The sequence below is a fragment of the Rattus norvegicus genome, chromosome 17, assembly GCF_036323735.1.
Source record: "Rattus norvegicus strain BN/NHsdMcwi chromosome 17, GRCr8, whole genome shotgun sequence".
In the NCBI taxonomy this organism is placed as follows: domain Eukaryota; kingdom Metazoa; phylum Chordata; class Mammalia; order Rodentia; family Muridae; genus Rattus; species Rattus norvegicus.
Window position 1 is genome coordinate 73,333,584 of NC_086035.1, and position 18,815 is coordinate 73,352,398.

The 18,815-nt window shown below is 44.3% G+C and overlaps 1 protein-coding gene, 1 long non-coding RNA gene and 1 other non-coding gene across 7 annotated transcripts in view; 2 read left to right on the plus strand and 1 right to left on the minus strand.

Annotated features, from left to right (window-relative positions):
- Atp5f1c (ATP synthase F1 subunit gamma) overlaps positions 1–18,815 on the plus strand; it is a 22,289-nt gene continuing 3,474 nt past the window's right edge. For 2 of the 5 annotated variants that reach the window (XM_006254230.5, XM_006254229.3), the window contains exons 1-6: positions 10–195; positions 9,480–9,514; positions 10,224–10,355; positions 16,648–16,852; positions 17,301–17,509; positions 18,552–18,707. In XM_006254230.5, the coding sequence (XP_006254292.1) occupies positions 140–195; positions 9,480–9,514; positions 10,224–10,355; positions 16,648–16,852; positions 17,301–17,509; positions 18,552–18,707 (793 nt within the window). In that variant the 5' untranslated portion in view covers positions 10–139. Of the gene's footprint in view, positions 196–7,567; positions 7,666–9,479; positions 9,515–10,223; positions 10,356–16,647; positions 16,853–17,300; positions 17,510–18,551; positions 18,708–18,815 lie in introns of those variants that run through there. The other 3 variants (XM_063276021.1, NM_053825.2, XM_006254231.5) reach the window with 3 other exon arrangements.
- On the plus strand, positions 4,844–4,972 carry LOC120097988 (small nucleolar RNA SNORA17). Its single transcript, XR_005495941.1, has one exon. It is a non-coding gene; the product is annotated as a small nucleolar RNA SNORA17 (small nucleolar RNA).
- LOC102546431 (uncharacterized) overlaps positions 10,343–18,815 on the minus strand; it is a 22,827-nt gene continuing 14,354 nt past the window's right edge. The window contains exon 5 of the long non-coding RNA XR_010059253.1: positions 10,343–10,477. This is a non-coding gene — a long non-coding RNA (uncharacterized LOC102546431). The remainder of the gene's footprint in view (positions 10,478–18,815) is intronic.

Below are 18,815 nucleotides of genomic sequence, written 5' to 3' on the forward strand. Positions count from 1 at the left end.
TGGGTGGGGCCAGGGACCTCGCGGCTTCCGCGCTCACGAGATTTAGCGAGACTGAGGGCGCTAGCGGAGCAGGCCGCTGCTCCCCGAGCTCCCGCGCACGCGCAGTGAGCCTCGTCTGCCCGACCTTCAAGGTTCTACCATGTTCTCGCGGGCGAGTATTGTCGGGCTGTCGGCCTGCTCCTTGCAGCCGCAATGGTATGACTACGCCGGGAGGCATGCCGGGGCTTGGGCTTGCTGCAAGACAGGAGGGATGGGGCTGCATGCTCGCTCCTGGCGGAGGAAGACCCCAGCTCTTGCACGGCCCGGCCACTCGGGCCGCGGCAAGGTCTGCAGAGCTGGAAGGTCGCGTGCCAGTCCCGGGGCTGGGGTCAAAGGGAACAAGGTCACGGCCTGATCCGCTGGGACTGGAACGGCCACCTGGGACCTCAGGACCCGTACGAGAGTCGGATTGAGCGTTGGAGCCATCTGGGTTTCGATCAACTCCGTACTTCCGCTCCGTACTAGGGAGCACATCTTGCAAAGTCTTTAGAAAGGGCCTCAAGGTGAAGGGGAGATCCGGCAGAAAGCCCTAGTTAAGTTGTAACTTTTGTCTTTGACGCCCTGTGAAACACTGCACTGGGGAGTGACCCTTTAAGGTGTGATCGCTTGGTTGAGCTCTTTGGTCTGGCACTCGCTGTGTATCCATCAGGCTCTTTGCTGGTTACTGAAGAAACGAAGGAACTCAAAATCAGCCCCCTCCCGCACTTGCTGGTCGCCTTGGTGCTGAAGGGGCTTAAAAAGATCTGCCGATGTCAACACGCCCTCATGTTGAAGTAAAATCCTTGCAAGGTCATAAAACTGTCCCAAGGTCCCTCGGTAGGAGAAGGAGGCCTTAATAAAATTACATTTGTTAACTGCCATGTGATAAAGGGATAGGGTAAGGTTTAATACTCTCTGTGCAGAGTACAATAAAATTGTATATTAGAATGCCTAGGGATGGACAGATAAAATGTGGTTATGGGTGACATTGTATAATAACATCAACTACTTTGAAGCTAGGTGGCTAGAATTGGTGATAAGATTAACTGTGGACAGTGTTTTAGCGATTCCTTGGTTTTACTGTATGGAATATTAAGGCGCTCCAGCACTAAACTAGGGTTTTGTAAACTAGTTTAGGGAACTGCCACGAACTAGTTGAAATCGTTCTTTCATTAAGCAAAGAATTTGTAGCAATATGCTAAGACTCCAAAGTAGTGAGGAAATTAAATATGATATAAACTATGTATATGAAGAATATTGGCCGGATGGTAGTGGTGGATACCTTTAATCCCAGCACTTGGGAGGCAGAGGCAGGTGGTCTCAGTGCCTTCTAGGTAGTCCTAGTGGACAAAGGGAGTTCCAGAGAAACTCAGTGTGTGTGTGTGTGTGTGTGTGTGTGTGTGTGGCGGGGGGTGTGTGTTAGATTAACCTTGAGTCTAACCTCAGGTTGGGTTACTTAACTGTGGAGGTCAACAGCAGTTGAATTCTCAGCAGACATTTGTGGAGTGCCTGCCCTGCACCAGTTGGCCCGGCACAGGTGTTAAGATGTGAAGGGTCTTTGAGCTTCTGGGAAAGTTGGTGACATCCGGTGCTGCTCAGCAGACACGAGCTCTTTCCAGAGTGTGTATATACAGTGTGTAAAAAGACGATTCTGTTGTCAAGTGTAGTTGAGGCCATTGTCAGCATTTGATAAACTTCAAACGTTTCCTGAGTTAGCTAATGCTAGGTGTTTTCCTTAATTCTATGTGCAGCCTTACACACTCCCAACATTCCTTCTAGACTGCTAATTCGTTCATAGGCATCGATCCCGATTCCTTCCTATACTGACTTGAAGTCTTCAAATAACACTGTACGATCAGAGATGCTGAAACTTACCCACGGTCCACCTGCTTCTCCATCAGCATGTTTGGTGTTGCCAGCTTTCTGTTCTAGCCTCCTCAGATGAGTCGGGACATGATGTAGTAGCTGACCCTTTGTCCTCTCAGTGTGGACTCCTCTCAGTGTGAAATTCAGTAGTGTAGATTGTCCTAAAGGCTCAAAGGGGGGGCCCAAGAGGTACACGCTTGACATCCTGAATCCGGTTCTAGCTCCCTAGACACACAGTTGAAGGAGAGAGGCAACTCCCAAAATTTGTCCTTTGACTTCTCCCCTTGAGACTCAACATTCCGTATTTATATTTTGCCCCATAATATTTTTAGGCAGTCAGGTACCTCACGGCCATTCAGTGATTGAGTGGTATGTGGTCTTGAGCTTGAAGTGGTAGCATGCACTGCACAGAGGGAAGACATTTCCTTGATAGACCACAGACTCAGAATGTAAAAACAAAAGCATCATATCAATCCAAATACAGTGTGCGGTTCACACTGTATCCATGCAGTATTCCGTTATGAGGAGGCCGTGTCGGTTCAAGTGAAGCACGTGCCTAAAAAGACTCGCAGTAAATCAGGAGCATTTGGGTAGCACCGTTGAGGAGAGGGAAAAAGCGAAGCAGCTCAGTGTTGTTACCTCTGTTGTGCCATTTCTAGAAGGGATTGAGAGAACGACCACCATCCAAGAGCTGGTGTGCTGACATGGTTTGTCATATATTCCAACTTTGACCTTTTCTATATTTTTACCACCAAACCTGGTATTTTCTGTATAGTCTGTTATTTTTCTTTCTCTATGCCTAAGTAGTACCAGAATCAAAATATGTAAGTCAAGGGGCTGGGGATTTAGCTCAGTGGTAGAGCGCTTACCTAGGAAGCGCAAGGCCCTGGGTTCGGTCCCCAGCTCCGAAAAAAAAGAACCAAAAAAAAAAAAATATGTAAGTCAAAACTTTGGGGTTTGTTTGTTTGGACTGGGGGCTTTTAATTTTTTCTAGTGCTAGGGCCTTGAACATGGCAGGCAAATGCTGTACCACGGGGTTTCATTCCCAATTTATAAGCCAAGACATTGACTGTTTAAAACAACTGTTTTGGTTATAACCTATATCATTCGTACAGTTATAAATGCCTAGCAGCAGTACTGAGACACAAAGCATGCATCATTCTCCAATCTGCATTTGAAAATTATAACTGAGAGAAAGCCACAATTTTCAATGTAGTTTTAGATTTGTATGGTGTTGAACATAAAGTATGGGGAGTTCCTATCCCTGCCCACCACTCAGAACCGTCCCCCTCCTGCTCCATGTCATGTATTACAGTGGTGTGATGCAGTTAATTAAGAATCACTCGTTTTGTGAGTTTTATGTTTTCACATATTTTAGAGCCATCATGATGGCTCAGAGGGTAAAGGCACTTGCCACCAAGCTTGACCTGAGTTTGATCCCCAGAACTCTTGACGGTAGCTGGAGAGATCCAACTCTTTGTGAGTGGTCCTTTTGACACTGACATGTGACACTGACGTGTGCCTTGTCATTTCACATGGCAGATACCCAAGAATGGTTTTGGATTTGTTTAGTTTTTAAAGAGGTTTAGAGGCTAGAGAGATGGCTTGGGGGCCAAGAGCACTACCTGCTCATCCAAGGACCCAAGTTCAGTTTCCCAACAACATAACGTCTCACAGCCAGCCGTCTCTAACTGCAGTCCCAGAGACTCCCATGTCCTCTGTTAACCTCTGCAAGGGCTGCACAGATGTGATACATAGACAGCATACAGGTAAAACTCTCATGCAGCTAAACAAATTTTAAAAGAAGTTTGAAGAGGTTTATCTTTTGTGTATAAGTCTATTATCAAGAGATGTTTTGAAAAGTTTTTAATTTTATTAAATCCAACCTAATTTTTTTTTCTACTCTGGTTTTTGTCTTCCAGAAGTTTTATGTCTGCAATCACTAGGATCATTGTTCAGATGGCTATTTTTGTGAGTGGAAGTCTGAATGCCCAGGTTCCTTGTCCACTAAACAAGTCCCGACTACTGTAACTTTATAAAAGTCTCAAGTGGGAGCTTCAGCTCCTTCCTTCATAATTACTCATGACCATAGAGCATTTGCATCCCCACAGAGACTTTGCCATAGTTTATTCTGTCGTCAGTAGCTCGTGGTTGTGATTGCGTTGAATTATATGTCAAGTTGAAGAGAACTGGGCTTTGGCAGTGTTTTTGAAGCTGCGAATCGTCTTTTAGCTGTGAAGTCTTCACTCGTGGAATCTTCATTTATTTAAAAATTTATTTTCATTCCTCGGTATTTTAGCTTCCTTCATGCAGACCTTATATGCATACCTACTTCCATTTTTGGTGCTTTTTAATTGAAAACTATACATAAAATGTATTTCTTAACCTCCTACTGGAACTGTTTGTACTGGTATGAGTGACCATCCTTTCTGAGATATTGAGATATTTGTGAAGATAGAGATATTATTCCATTTCATATGTGGGACTTGAACATCAAGGGTTCCGTATGTAAGAAGGGTTTGAAACTAAACCTTGTGGGTGCTGAGGGTATATATAAAAGCAATTAGCTTTTACGTAATTAATCTCCTGTCCTGCAACCTCCCTAAAATTACTTATTTCTAGGTGTGTGTACAGTGTGAACTAACTGTTAGGGCCGAGGCTAGAGGAGGACAACAGGCATTCCAGCTGCCCTAAAGCCTGGAACTGTGCTGGTGGCCAGCAAGCCCTAGTGAGCCTTCTGTTACCATTCCCCAACCTGGCCTGTTATGTAGGCACTAGGGATTTGAACTCGGGTCCTCACTCCTTTGTTGTTACTGCATGCATATATGTATTTGTATGTGTAAGTGTTGTAGATCTGAAGGGAAAGGCTTCCTCTACAAAAGTGTTACACACACACACACACACACCTGCCTCTGTACCTGGCATCCAAAATCCAAGGAATACACAATTTCACACTGCTGCCGCCCCTAGAGGCGTTGCAGGTGTGGCTGCTGTGTCACGTGTGTCAGTAGGTGGATGAGAGGGAGAGGCTATGTCTATGCTCAGTGTTCTGACCTATGGACATCTGAATGATTAGTAGCCTAATCATTTCAGAATTCTGAAAAAAAAAAAAAAAACTGAGCCCCCACTAGTCTGGCGCCAGAGGGCCAGGGCATGGAGCTAGCCTGAGACTGATCAGTTTGATGGGAAGCCAGCTGGAGACTAGAAGGGCTCATAGAGGCGTGAGCTTGAACAGATCACTAGGCAAGGGCCATGGGGAAAGAGAGCTAGCCTGAGATGAACACCAGTCTGGCATCCCCAGCCTGGCGGGGGTGGGGGGGCATGCCATGTTCAATATGACTCCTGCCTGGCGCCATAATACACTAACAGAGCAGAGAACTCCTGAGACCACTCCTGAGATGACTCCAGACACTCAAGAGACTCGGGCTGCCACTAAGAGGGGCAAATAAGGCTGGAGAGATGGCTCAGTGGTTAAGAGCACTGACTACTCTTCCAGAGGTCCTGAGTTCAATTCCCAGCAAACACATGGTGGCTCACAACCATCTGTAATGGGATCTGATGTCCTCTTCTGGTGTGTCTGAAGACAGATACAGTGTACTCATATAAATAAATCTTTTAAAAAAAAAAGAGGGGGCAAGTAAGTGGTGGAGAAATGAAAGAGAATGACAAACAGAAGGATGTAGGTGCAATGAAGAGAGGCAGAATTGGAGACTTGAGGGTAGTTAGGACTGGTCTGATGGAAATAGCTGGTGATGCTGCCTGGTACCATGGTGGGGTTCTGGCCTGCGCTGACATAGCCCCAGACCTGTTCTTGCAGTAGCAGGGGTCTGCCTGTTACCACCAAAGCCAGGAGGATGTCCCTGGTCTGGGCTGCCTCTGGAGACATGTTGATGTCTGAGGGCTGGGCAGAACTGCGCACACCCTCACTTGGGCATGGGCGGAGAGCTGACAAGCAGCACTAACTGAGCAGAAGGCAGACTTCACCTAGGGTTTCTTGGGGTGTGGTTGGGGGTAGAGCTTTCCAGGGTGATCTTTGGTGGGATTCAGTTTCTTGGCTTGGACTTGGAATCAAGGTCAGTGTGTTCTTTCCCTGGCCCTTTTACCCTACAATAGATACATACAAATCCCTAAATATATCTTGTTGAGAATATATAATATCTGTATGTACTATCAGGGCTGACCATGTGGCACTGGATAACCAACTGAGGTGTTATTCCCTGGGGCTACTCAGTTGCCTGTAGTTCTTTTTGTAGGGGTGAAGCCTCAGATCCTTATTCTTACATAGCAATTTCTCTTACCTACTGAGCCATCTCTCTGGCCTCAAAGATTTTTTTTTTTTTTTTTTTTTTTTTTTGCCACTCCAGATTCTTTGGGAATTTCTAGGAGACAGTTGTGCCGTGTATGGAGATGCCACACATTCTTTTCAGTTCTTTTCTTTCCTTGCTGCCTTAGCTGTGACTCAGGCTTGAGATGCTTCTTGGGTTGTTCCCAGATTTGGGGGGAAAGCGCACCACAAAGTCAGAGGTTTTGCTTAAGGATATTTTCTGCCCTGGTTTTCAGACACTTTGTTGTGAATTGGTGTTAGAGTCTGTTTGATTCTGCATCTGATGATGTTTTCTCTGTGGCCTGGTATTATGATGGGCCTATGTTATTTTTAAAAAGTAAACAAGCATTATGTAGCTGAAATACGCGCCCTACCTGGTCATGGGGTAGAGTTTTTTAAATATTTGTGCCTGAGTTCGTGAGAGGCGTTAGTGTCTGTTTTGTGTGCATCGTGCCTTCCATTGCTAGGGCAATACTTTCTATGTGAAACTGGATGTGCCTTGTTTGCTTGAGTAGGTTTTAGTTTTTCAAATCAACTATGATCTCTCCTGGTTTTCTAATTTGTACCTAAGCTCTCAGAACTGCTGTTGTTTACACATTTCCAGGTAGCCCCTAGTCTTTCTTTCTATGCCTTACTAAAAAATCAGCTCCTCCAGAGAGCTTATCTTTTCTTCCAGGGTCCACTTAATCCTTACAGAGAGCCCCTGCCGTTACCTTCCTGCTTCTCTTTCCTCTAAGAATGCGTGCACGTGTACTCTCCTATGCCAGGGTCTGTCCCGTCCTCATTTCCTACTGGGGACTGCCATCTGAAATAAAATTTGTGGGCTTATAAACATTTTTTTCCGTGACCATCTACTTTCTGGTTGTTTTTGTTACTTAATGCGTGGCAGGGAGTTCGCGTAATCCTGGGAATAAGCTTTTGTAGGGAAGCTGCTGCTACTGTCTTGGTAAACCGCGTGGTGTGCCTACCAAGCCCCCTCCTAATACTTACGTTTTTGCTCACCGATGCGTGCCACAGCCAGCTGTGGTCAGAGTTAGCAGCAGAGCTTCATACGGCTGGATGGGTGCTGAGAGGATGACTGTAGAATGCTCAGTTTTAATGGGATATCAGTGTCACTCCCTCCAAAGCTCAGGGATCATCCCCGAAGGACAGAAACTGTGTAAGAGCCATCGGGTGGAGTGGAGTGTTGTAGAACTCAGTCTTCTGGTGTTGCACGACTGTGGCACTCTTGTGCACAGTTGTGATGGATTCAGTCCTTCAGCATTCATCTTGGGGGAGAGAGGAAACCCACACTCCCACCCCACCCCCACCCCCGGCCCCCTGTGGGAGACTTTATTGGCAGTTAACTGTTGCCAGGTGGGAGGGGCTTATAGGCCCCGCCCCTTCCTAAGGATCTGTGGGCAGTTAAAGGTTGCTGAGGAAGGAAGAGACATTTTTTCCCACTGGTGCTAGCACTGGTAAGTTGCACTTACTCCTAAATAGCCCCTATTCCTACTCTGGTAATTAAATTCATTAATTTAATTAATTCATTAAATTCATTGGTTCACCAGAAAAGGGAGCAGGGGTAGGAAAAAAGAAATGGAACAGAAGGACGGTTGATTGATTGGGAAGAGAAACTCGTAGAGAAGAAGGAGAGGATGATGGGACTACATTACATACATGTATGTAAATGTCATAATTGAAACCTGTTACTTTGTATAATTAGTATATGCTAATACAAAACTTCATGTTAAGAACAAATTGTACCAGATGTGTAGGTTAGGATGAGTCCGTGTAGTATATAGCTTTTGCATTGTGGTTCTCTGCCCACTCCTATAACGGTATAAGCTGTCATATTTTTCCTAACACATAATTTAAAGGAAAGAAAACACGTTAATGGAAACCAGAATGCTTTATTGTGAGTGGCCTAAACAGTCAGCGTGGACAGACAGACGTGTGACAGGAGCACCCCAAGCTGCACTGCTGCACTGCTGAAGGCCTGGAGCCCACTCTCTAAGCTCCACTTGTTATTGGAAGGTTTTAGAACTAGAAGTGCATTCTGTGGTAGTCTTTAAATTCATCATCCTTAATTCACTGCTCATCACCTCTCTTGCTCCAAGTAATCCCCCTCCGTTTTCATGCTATGTGTGTGCCTGCGTGTGTGTGTGTGTGTGTGTGTGTGTGTGTGTGTGTGTGTGTGTAAAACTCCTAGGGCATCTATAAGAAAAATATTAAAGATATAAAACATTTAATATTCCAACACAACTCATGGCCCTTGCTTCCCCATGACTTTATTTTACTGCTCCCCAACAAGACTTTGCCCTTCAGAAGTGTGTTCTGAAGATGCCCTTCTTGGGTCCTCTCTGCACAAATAGCTGATTAGTTATTTCTTAGCACAGCATCAACTACCGATATTAGTAACTTGTAGTAATCCAAAGATTGGATTGGTTTTTTCCTTTTGGCTTTTGAAGACAAGGTTTCTCTGTGTAGACCTGACTGTCCTGGAACGTACTTTGTAGACCAGGCTGGGGTAGTACCAGCCTCTGCCTCCTGAGTGCTGGATTGCAGTCCTGTGCAGTCAGGCATGTAGCATGCCGGCTCTGCTCCTAGGGCTGAGACCTTAGTTTTATGGAGCATATTCTTAAAATCTAACCGTTCTCTCTTATGTATCAGCACTCTAATTTTAAAGACTTCACAAATGCTTGACTACATCTTCTGTAAATTGAGACTTTGTGAATCTTGCCTGAAATGTTTGGAGAACATGATTTGTTCAATACCCCCAAATATAAAAACTGTAGGAAATATATTTGCTGAAGAGAAAAAATTGTCCTCTGATATCCACATTAAATACTCAGGGTCCTGCCAGTGTGATAGGTCTGAGTGTAATTTTCCATTGTTGTTGGTTTTGTCGTGTTTTGTTTTTAAGACAGGGACTCACTAGCTCTGGCTGTCCTGGAACTCATTGTCTAGACCAGGCTGACCTCATAGGGGTGGGTTGTATATCAGTCCTGAATTTTAAGTGTAATTAGACAGCTAACAGCGGGACAGACTTTCTGCGCTGGAAAGCAGGGAAGTAGAAGTCCAGTGTTGGGGAAGCCATCAGGGGTCAGTGCTTAGGGCTTGCTGGTCCTATAGAGTGTGAATGTGCAGACATTTCTATTCAGAGCTGCTCAGGTCGGCATCTATAGTCTGCCTCACAGTGTATTAAAGCAAGCCGTAACTGATCATTCTTGTTTAACAAAGTTACTTTAAAACAAAAGAACTCAGGTGTTTTTTAATTCTTTATCCTCAGGATCCAAGTTCGAAACATGGCAACCCTGAAAGACAGTAAGTATGTTGTTCTCTCTCAATATGCAAATTAAGACAAACTGAAGTTTGACAAGTAGAAATAATTTTTTAAATATGCCAGTGTGGCAGGCAACATAGCGTAGCAGATAAAGGTTCTAACCACAAAACTTACGGACCTCGGTGCAGAGAGCCAACTCCAGCAAGTTGTCCTCTGATCTCCACATGCATACCGTGGTACTGGTCCACACGTGCACTCATGCAAAATAACACATATACACATACTCATGATACATATGTATATATGCCGTGTAAGTGTCTTTTTTAAGAGTTGACAAATCAGTTTACATTGTGTGTATTGGATTTTTATCTTTGAAAGACCATCTGAGATGACACAGAAGAATGTTGGTCTTTATCGCCTGCAGAATAATGAACTAGTAAATCTATACTATTTCAGTGTGTTCATTAAATTTAGTATTAAAACAACTAAAAATAGTGGTATGAGGTAAGTAGGTAAGGCTGTTGTTCAATTTAATAGAGTATGTGTATGTAGTGTTCATTCTATGTCCTAAGGAGCCAGTCTTGCTCCTTGGAGGCTGCTGACAGTTTGTCATTGAGATTAGTTTAGCTCCAGTACTTGCTGATGAAGGCCTTAGCTCATTATTCTGCTTGGCACTTTCCTAGGGCCTCTGAATTCACGGATGATGGTGTACTGCTGCCCCTTGTCTAACATGACACCTCAATGTTTTAGTTACCAGGAGACTGAAGTCCATCAAAAACATCCAGAAGATTACCAAGTCTATGAAGATGGTGGCAGCAGCGAAGTACGCCCGGGCTGAGCGGGAGCTGAAGCCAGCTCGAGTGTATGGGACAGGCTCCTTGGGTGAGTTTGGGAGAGTTGGCCTGCCACACCAAGAGGATCTGCTCACAGGAATCTGTGCTGGGTGGTTTTGTCTACTTGCAGAAGAGACACACTTGGGGAGAGGGAATCCCAAATTGCTTTTCCTGCAGAGAAAAGTGGCAGGAACTTAGATTTTGTGTTTAGATAATTTTGTACTGATTTATTTGTCTTAGAGATGAGCAAAATTAAAGAGGTAGGAAACTTCCCATTTTAACTGTAATTGCATTATCCAAATTCTTGCAGTATTGTGCTTTCTTACCCTGGATTAAGATGTGTCCTCTGTGCCCACACTCTATAGGACCAGCAAGCCCTAAGCACTGACTTGCTGTGGGAAGTGCATGGTGCAGATTTGAACTGGAGGGACATGACAGCAGGTTAGGATTAGATCAGTGCCTATTGTTCAGCCCTTTACAGCCTTCCAGCTGGTGCCTGGCCTCCGCTCTTCTGTAGTGTGTGCTTGCCCCATGCCGCAGTGATTACCCGGGAATGACCTCATTCTGTCCTCCTGCAACTCTCTGCTCACAGTTAGAATGCAGGAGTCAGTCAGTGGCCCTCAAGCCTCTCTGCAGTTGTATTCCTGCTTTGCCTCCCTGCCCACACTGCTGCTGATCCTTTTCTTTACTTTGCTCTGTGCAGGTTTCCACAGTCACCTTTACACTCCCAGCCCGCTCTCTTTCAGTGTCACTTCCTATACTTTATTCCTCACATCGTTATGATAGGGTTCACAGGTTTTTCATCTTGAAGGAAAGAACTGAATGAAGAGACAGGAAATACAACACTTTATTTAGCAAAGCACACTGTCCCAAGGCTGGAGTGGGTGCTCATGAGGGCAGTAGGACAGTGGCTTTTCCACTGTGAATTTTGAAGAAATGTTTTTGAGGTAGGCAGCATATTTCAGAGGTAAGGGCCGAGATAGAGTTATTGAAGGAACATGAAGAAAACTCTGAAGTGGGTGGGGGGTTCCAAGACTGAAGTGTCCTTTCAGGGTTCTCATGACCATCTACAGCAGTCCACACTGTCAGCAACACTGCCGTGTAGCGGAGGGCTCTTGAACTTACACACCTTTTTATTAATGCATCTGTGGGGAAATGCTCTGCTTTAAAGATTTTGAATTGTTTGTCTGTAAAAGGGCACACAGGGGTCAGAAGGGCCGTCAGATCCCCGAGAACTGGAATTAGATGGTTGTGAGCTGCCTGATGCCATGCGGTCTGGGAACCAAACTCAGGTCCTCTGCAAGAGCACTGGGTGCTCTTTACTGTTGAGCCATCTTTCCAGCCTGTGCCTCAGGTTTTGATGTGACAACAATTCTTCTGCAGTCTCAAGGTCATTTAAGTATGAAGGCCATTCCAACAGTCAGAGACCCGAGGAGATCCAGTTGCAGGCTGGTGATGCCCTTGCATCTAACTCCTAGGAGATTGCTCAAGAGTCTGTGCTGCTTATGGCTGAGGCATTGGCATGGACTCTGGACCAAGACCTGACTATTGTATCTTAACTGTACAATCAGGGTTTGTTCTGTCTTCAGGACTCTTCTCGCTACTCCACCATTCAGTCTGTGTCAGATAAGTATATGGATACACTTGGTGTGTGTAGAAGCCAGAGGGGGAGAGTGTCTTCCTCGGCCACATCTTTACTTTATTTTAAATTCAATTTTTTAAATTTACATTTCAAATGTTATCCCCTTTCCTGGTTTTCCTCCATAATGCCCCTATTCCAGCCTCCCTTCCCCTGCTTGTATGAGGGTGTTCTCCCCCCCCCCCCGGGGGGTGCTAGGGACCGAACCTAGCAAGCGCTCTACCACTGAGCCAAATCCCCAACCCCGTATGAGGGTGTTCTATTCCCCAACTCCTTCCCACCTCCCCACCCTGACATTCCCCTACACTGGGGGCTGGGTCCAGCCTTGGCAGGACCAAGGGCTTCTCCTCCCATTGGTATCAACAAGGCCATCCTCTGCTGCATATGCAGCTGGAGCCATGGGTCCCTCCATGTGTACTCTTTGGATGTTGGTTTAGTCCCTGGAAGCTCTAGTTGGTTGGTTGGTATTGTTGTTCTTACGGGGTTGCAAACCCCTTCAGCTCCTTCATTCCTACGTCTAACTCTTCCAGTGGGGACCCTGTTCTCAGTTCAGTGGTTGGCTGTGAGCATTCACCTCTATATTTGTCATGCTCTGACAGAGCCTCTCAGGAGACAGCTATATGAGGCTCCTGTCAGTATTCACTTCTTGGCATCAGCAATATTGTCTGGGTTTGCTGGCTGCATATATATGGGCTGGATCCCCTGGTGGGGCAGACTCTGAATGGCCATTCCTTCAGTCTCTGCCCCAAACTTTGTCTCCATATCTCCTCCTATGAATATTTTTGTTCTTCCTTCTAAGAAGGACTCAAGTTCACACTTTGGTTGTCATCCTTCTTGAGCTTCATGTGGTCTATGGATTGTATCTTGGGTATTCCGAGCTTTTGAACTAATATTCACTTATCAGTGAGTGCATACCATGTGGGTTCTTTTGTGACTGGGTTACCTCACTCAGGATATTTTCCAGATCTATCCATTTCCCTATGAATTTCATGAAGTCATTGTTTTTGATAGCTGAGTAATACTCCATTGTGTAGATGTACCACATTTTCTGTATCCATTCCTCTGTTGAAGGGCATCTGGGTTCTTTCCAGCTTCTGGATATTACAAATAAGGCTGCTATGAACATAGTGGAGCACGTGTCTTTGTTATATGTTGGGGAATCTTTTGGCTATATGCCCAGGAGAGGTATAGCTGGATCCTCAGGTAGTACTATGTCCAATTTTCTGAGGAAACTCCAGACTGATTTCCAGAATAGTTGTACAAGTCTGCACTCCCACCAACAATGGAGGGGTGTTCCTCTTTCTCCACATCCTCGCCAGCATTGGCTGTCACCTGAGTTTTTGATCTTAGCCATTCTCACTGGTGTGAGGTAGAATCTCAGAGTTGTTTTGATTTGCATTTCCCTGATGACTAAGGATGTTGAGCATTTCTTTAGGTATTTCTCAGCCATTCGATATTTCTCAGCCAAGAATTCTTTGTTTAGCTCTGAACCCCATTTTTTAATAGGGTTATTTGATTCTCTGGAGTCTAACTTCTTGAGTTCTTCGTATATATTAGATATTAGCCCTCTATCAGATGTAGGATTGGTAAAGATCTTTTCCCAATCTGTTGGTTGCCATTTTGTCTTACTGGCAGTGCCCTTTGCAGTTTTATGAGATCCCATTTGTCGATTCTTGATCTTAGAGCATAAGCCCTTGGTGTTCTGCTCAGGAAATTTCCCCCAGTGCCCTTGTGTTCGAGGCTCTTCCCCACTTTTTCTTCTATTAGTTTGAGTATATCTGGTTTTATGTGGAGGTCCTTGATCGATTTGGACTTTGTACAGGGTATTAAGAATGGATCAATTTGCATTCTTCTACATGCTGACCTCCGGTTGAACCAGCATCATTTGTTGAAAATGCTGTCTTTTTTCCACTGGATGGTTTTAGCTTATTTGTCAAAGATCAAGTGACCATAGGTGTGTGGGTTCATTTCTGGGTCTTCAGTTCAATTCCATTGATCTACCTGTCTGTCTCTATACCAATACCATGCAGTTTTTATCACTGTTGCTCTGTTATACAGCTTGAGGTCAGGGATTGTGATTCCCCCGGAAGTTCTTTTATTGAGGATAGTTTTTGCTAGCTTGGGTTTTTTGTTATTCCAAATGAATTTGCGAATTGCTCTTTCTAACTCTATGAAGAATTGAGTTGGAATTTTGATGGGGATTGCATTGAATCTGTAGATTGCTTTTGGTAAGATGGCCACTTTTACTATATTAATCCTGTCAATCTATGAGCATGGGAGATCTTTCTACCTTCTGAGGTCTTCTTTGATTTCTTTCTTCAGAGACTTGAAGTTCTTGTCATACAGATCTTTTACTTGCTTGGTTAGAGTCATACCAAGGTATTTTATATTATTTGTGACTATTGTGAAGGGTGTGATGTCCCTAATTTCTTTCTCAGTCTGTTTATCCTTTGTGTAGAGGAAAGCTACTGATTTGTTTGAGTTAATTTTATATCCATCCACTTTGCCCAAGTTGTTTATCAGGCTTAGGAGTTCTCTGGTGGAACTTTTGTGGTCACTTAAGTATACTATCATATCATCTGCAAATAGTGTTATTTCTTGCTTTCCAATTTGTATCCTTTTGACCTCCTTTTGTTGTCTGATTGCTCTGTCTAGGACTTCAAGTACTATATTGAATAAGTAGGGAGAGTGTGGGCAGCCCTGTCTCGTCCCTGATTTGAGAGGGATTGCTTCAAGTTTCTTTCCATTTAGTTTGATTTTGGCCGAGACAGGCTCTTTGACTGGTCGGAAAGTTGGAACTCACAGTTTTGGCTGGTCTGGTGGGCCAGTGAGCCCGGGGGTTGAATAGAGGGATCCATCATTTGTCTGCATCCCAGCACTGTAGTACAGTGTGCAGCAGCACCTGTGGGGTTTACATGTGCAGTCCTTAGGCTTACGTCATGGCTGTTGGGCAGCACTTACTACCTGGGCCATCTTGTCCCCCATCCCGTGGGGGTGGGGGTGGGCTGTGGTGGTGATGTCTTTTTAACTTAACAATTAGAACTTGGCCCATTGTGTCCTTGTTTGTTTTATTATTTGAATGACTGTTCTAGAATAAAAACATCTTTCCTGCAGGCCCAAAACTAGGACAATAAACACTTGCTAAACATAAAAGGTAATGAGTTATTAAAAAAAAAAAGTGGGGAGACTGGAGAGGTGCTTAGTGGCAAGAACTGGCTCTTCCAGAAGACCCTCCATCCCCTTCTGATTTCTGAGGCCACCCTCACACATATACATGTACATAGACACCAATACATATGTGCACACTTCAACTGAAATTTTGCTTGTTTCCAAATTGAAGATAGCGTGATCTGTGTGTGTGTATATAGCATGTGTACTCATTACATGTGGATTGCCTTTGTGATAAGCTCTCTTGCATTCTTCCCTATCTTTTAGCATACACTTAATCCCGCAAAAGACATTTTACATGAAGACAAAGTGCTTTATTTACAGCTAGTGAGCTGCCTCGGCCAGTGAAGCCTTGGACACCTAACTTGCATAAAATGTGTGCCATAGTGGACACTGAATAATCTGTACAGGGTCTCACTATACTCTTGAGCCATACCTCTGGTTCCCTATAGTTTGCTGCTCAATCAGAAATTGAAGCTAATGTTCGGAAAGAAAGTTCTTTTCAAATCTGTAGCTTATTTTTCTGAAAGGGGGAGTCACTTAATTGTTTATCTTTTCTTGCTAATAAGGAATCCTTCCTTCATGTTTATAACCACAAAATTCTTCACTTATGTGGGAGAAATTGCCTGAGAGAACTGACGAGTTTCTGTAAATGGAGCGATCAGATCCTGGCAACTTCTGATGTATTTGAGCTAAAGAGTGAGTCCTACTGCCAGACAGTACCAGCCAGTAAATGGACGTTCATTTAAATATCTCCTATGCAGTAGTCAGATCTAAGTAGATGTATGTGTCCTCCATACTCCCTGGACTTTGTAGTTTCAGGCTCTCTTTCAGCTCGGGGAGGGACACTTAGACATTAGCCACGTGAGATCCATGCTTTGTAATGAGAACAGAACGTGAGTGCATGTGGTGGCTGTGGAGATGCTCCTGCAGTCCTGGCTGTAGCCAGCTATTGAGGGCCACCCCTGGGTCTGATGGTTCTTCAGCCCCTCGACTTGTTTTCTGATGCAGGTAATTCATTTTGTAAGATCCAGGTATTTTAATCCAACTTGATTTTCTTCTTTGCATTTACCTCTTAAAAACCAGACCAGGAAAGTTGATTGAGTAATACCAAAGGTAAATCACACCCATAACTTCAGTATCAACATTTCTTATAAAACAAGAGCTTAATGGTGTCGGGATTAAGTGAGTGGCTCAGGAATGCTTGCTTATTATTTTAGCTATCTATGCTGGGAATTCACATTGTATAGAAATCTGATGTCTAGCTAAGCAGGTACTTTTGTGTTCTGTTCTGCTTTTGGTTATATCTAGGCATTTAAGTCATTTAAGACACAAAGAACTGGCCACCAATTGACCCTCAGTGGTGTCCTTCCTGGTAGTAATAGAATAAACACACAAACACCCCTGATTCTGCTCACCAGGACGGATCCAACAGACATGCAAAGTGTAAATTACCTCATTCCCTTTTAATTAGAGATTATCACTACAGTCACTATAAATGTCATTTCAGCGGTCTTCTCACTTTGTTTTTCAGCTCTGTATGAGAAGGCTGAGATTAAGGGACCTGAGGACAAGAAGAAGCACCTCATTATTGGTGTGTCCTCGGATCGAGGCCTTTGTGGTGCTATTCATTCCTCCGTGGCTAAACAAATGAAGAATGACATGGCTGCCCTCACAGCAGCTGGGAAAGAAGTTATGATTGTTGGAATTGGTGAAAAAATCAAGAGCATACTTTATAGGTAAATGAGACATGTGTTCCATGTTCAGAAGAGTGGGAACCTGAGCGAATGGAAGACTGAGATAGAGAAGTTTTTCGTGATACATTGGAGTGTTTGTGTATACTGTGTGTTGGTTTTTACACTGTGTGTGTGCATGGGCTCTCCTCTATACCAGGAGTGGAATACAGTGAAGCTTACCAGAGCTGTTGGCATTAAGCTAAAGAAGGAATCCTGAGTTGTCACAGCCTAGTAATCCTAGAAAGGACCACTAGTCCACTAAGACTGGACAGTAGACGGGCCTGACTTGTAGATCTTGGTTTTTGCAGGTGCCCTTAAAGGAAGTCATGATGTATAGAACAACTTAACCCACCTCCCACATCCCTACAAAAAGCCCTGGCCTATGATAACTTTTTTCTTTTGCTCTTTTCTCACAACGCAGTATCTCACTCACCTATTGTGTGCTTTCCAGGACTCACTCTGATCAGTTTTTGGTGTCCTTCAAAGACGTGGGGCGGAAGCCCCCTACTTTTGGAGATGCATCGGTCATTGCCTTGGAGTTGTTAAATTCGGGATATGAATTTGATGAAGGCTCTATTATCTTTAATCAGTTCAAGTCTGTTATCTCCTACAAGACAGAAGAGAAGCCCATCTTCTCTTTCAGTACCGTCGTGGCTGCTGGTAAGCCGCCTTCACACGGCAGGTGTGGCGACTGGGATGCTGTCTCTGTAGTTCAGAGCGCCTGCTGCTTTTACAAAGGACGTGGGGTCGGTTCCCAGCCCTCACATATCAGCTCCCAGCTGTCTGTCATTGCACATCTAACCCCCTTCTGACTCTGGGCATTAGTCACACACATAGTACACAGCATACATGTGTGCAAAATACTCATAAGATAAAATAAGAAAGGCAGCAGCACTGTTGTGCCCTCCAGGACACCTTAACCAAGCTGGAGACAGCCGAGCTCTGATCTGTCATTTTACTGACCAGTGTTAGTAAGAAAGTTCCTGTTTCCAGTGACTGAAAAGCCTTGTTAAAAATTGGCTTGATGCAGTTTGCAAACAACTGCTGTGCAGTCAGATGTTAGAGGTTTAAAGTGCTCATGGTAACTGATTTTTATGCCCACTGAACTCTGTCATCTTATTATTGGACAGTCACCTTTGCCAGAAACAGCATACCTTGTGTGTATTATATTTCATCTGTGGAGTTTACTTTGGGGTGTTGTGTATAATTACCCCTTTTCCCCCTCCTTAGACATGGGTACTTGCTGTTTAGCTCAGGCTGGTCTCCAAATGCACAGTCCTTTGTATAACACTATTAGATTGTCTTTGATTTTTTTTTAATTAAAAAAATATTGAATGATGTATATGTGACAAATGCTTGGCTAGCTGCTATTTGGAGAGCTTTATAACCATGAAACCTAAGCCCCCACACACTCCCCTGATAGCTGAGGATTGCACTTGCTCGGCAAACACTCTCCTTATTGAGCTAAATTCTCAACCCCCTAATTTTGAAATTTAGTGCTTATTTTAAATGCCAGCTTAAAGTTATCTTTGGGGTTAAAAGCTAAATACCTGTTGATGCATGTTTTTGCTGATGATATGCTATGGAAATTGAATTATTAGAACAGTCATTTAACTCAAGATCATTTAGAATCCTTAGTCATGAGCTATATGAATAAGCTTCATCTATATTCTTCAAGGACACTCTTGACTTGTTTTAACAGAGAACATGAGCATTTATGATGACATTGATGCTGACGTGCTGCAGAATTACCAGGAATACAATCTGGCCAACATCATCTACTACTCCCTGAAGGAGTCCACCACCAGTGAGCAGAGTGCCAGGATGACCGCCATGGACAACGCCAGCAAGAACGCCTGTAAGCCCATGCTAGACAACATCGTTAGCCCATGCTAGAAACAAGGGATTGGACAAAGCTCCAGGAACACTTAGAGCCTAGCTGCATCTCTGCCAGAGTGCGTGCGTG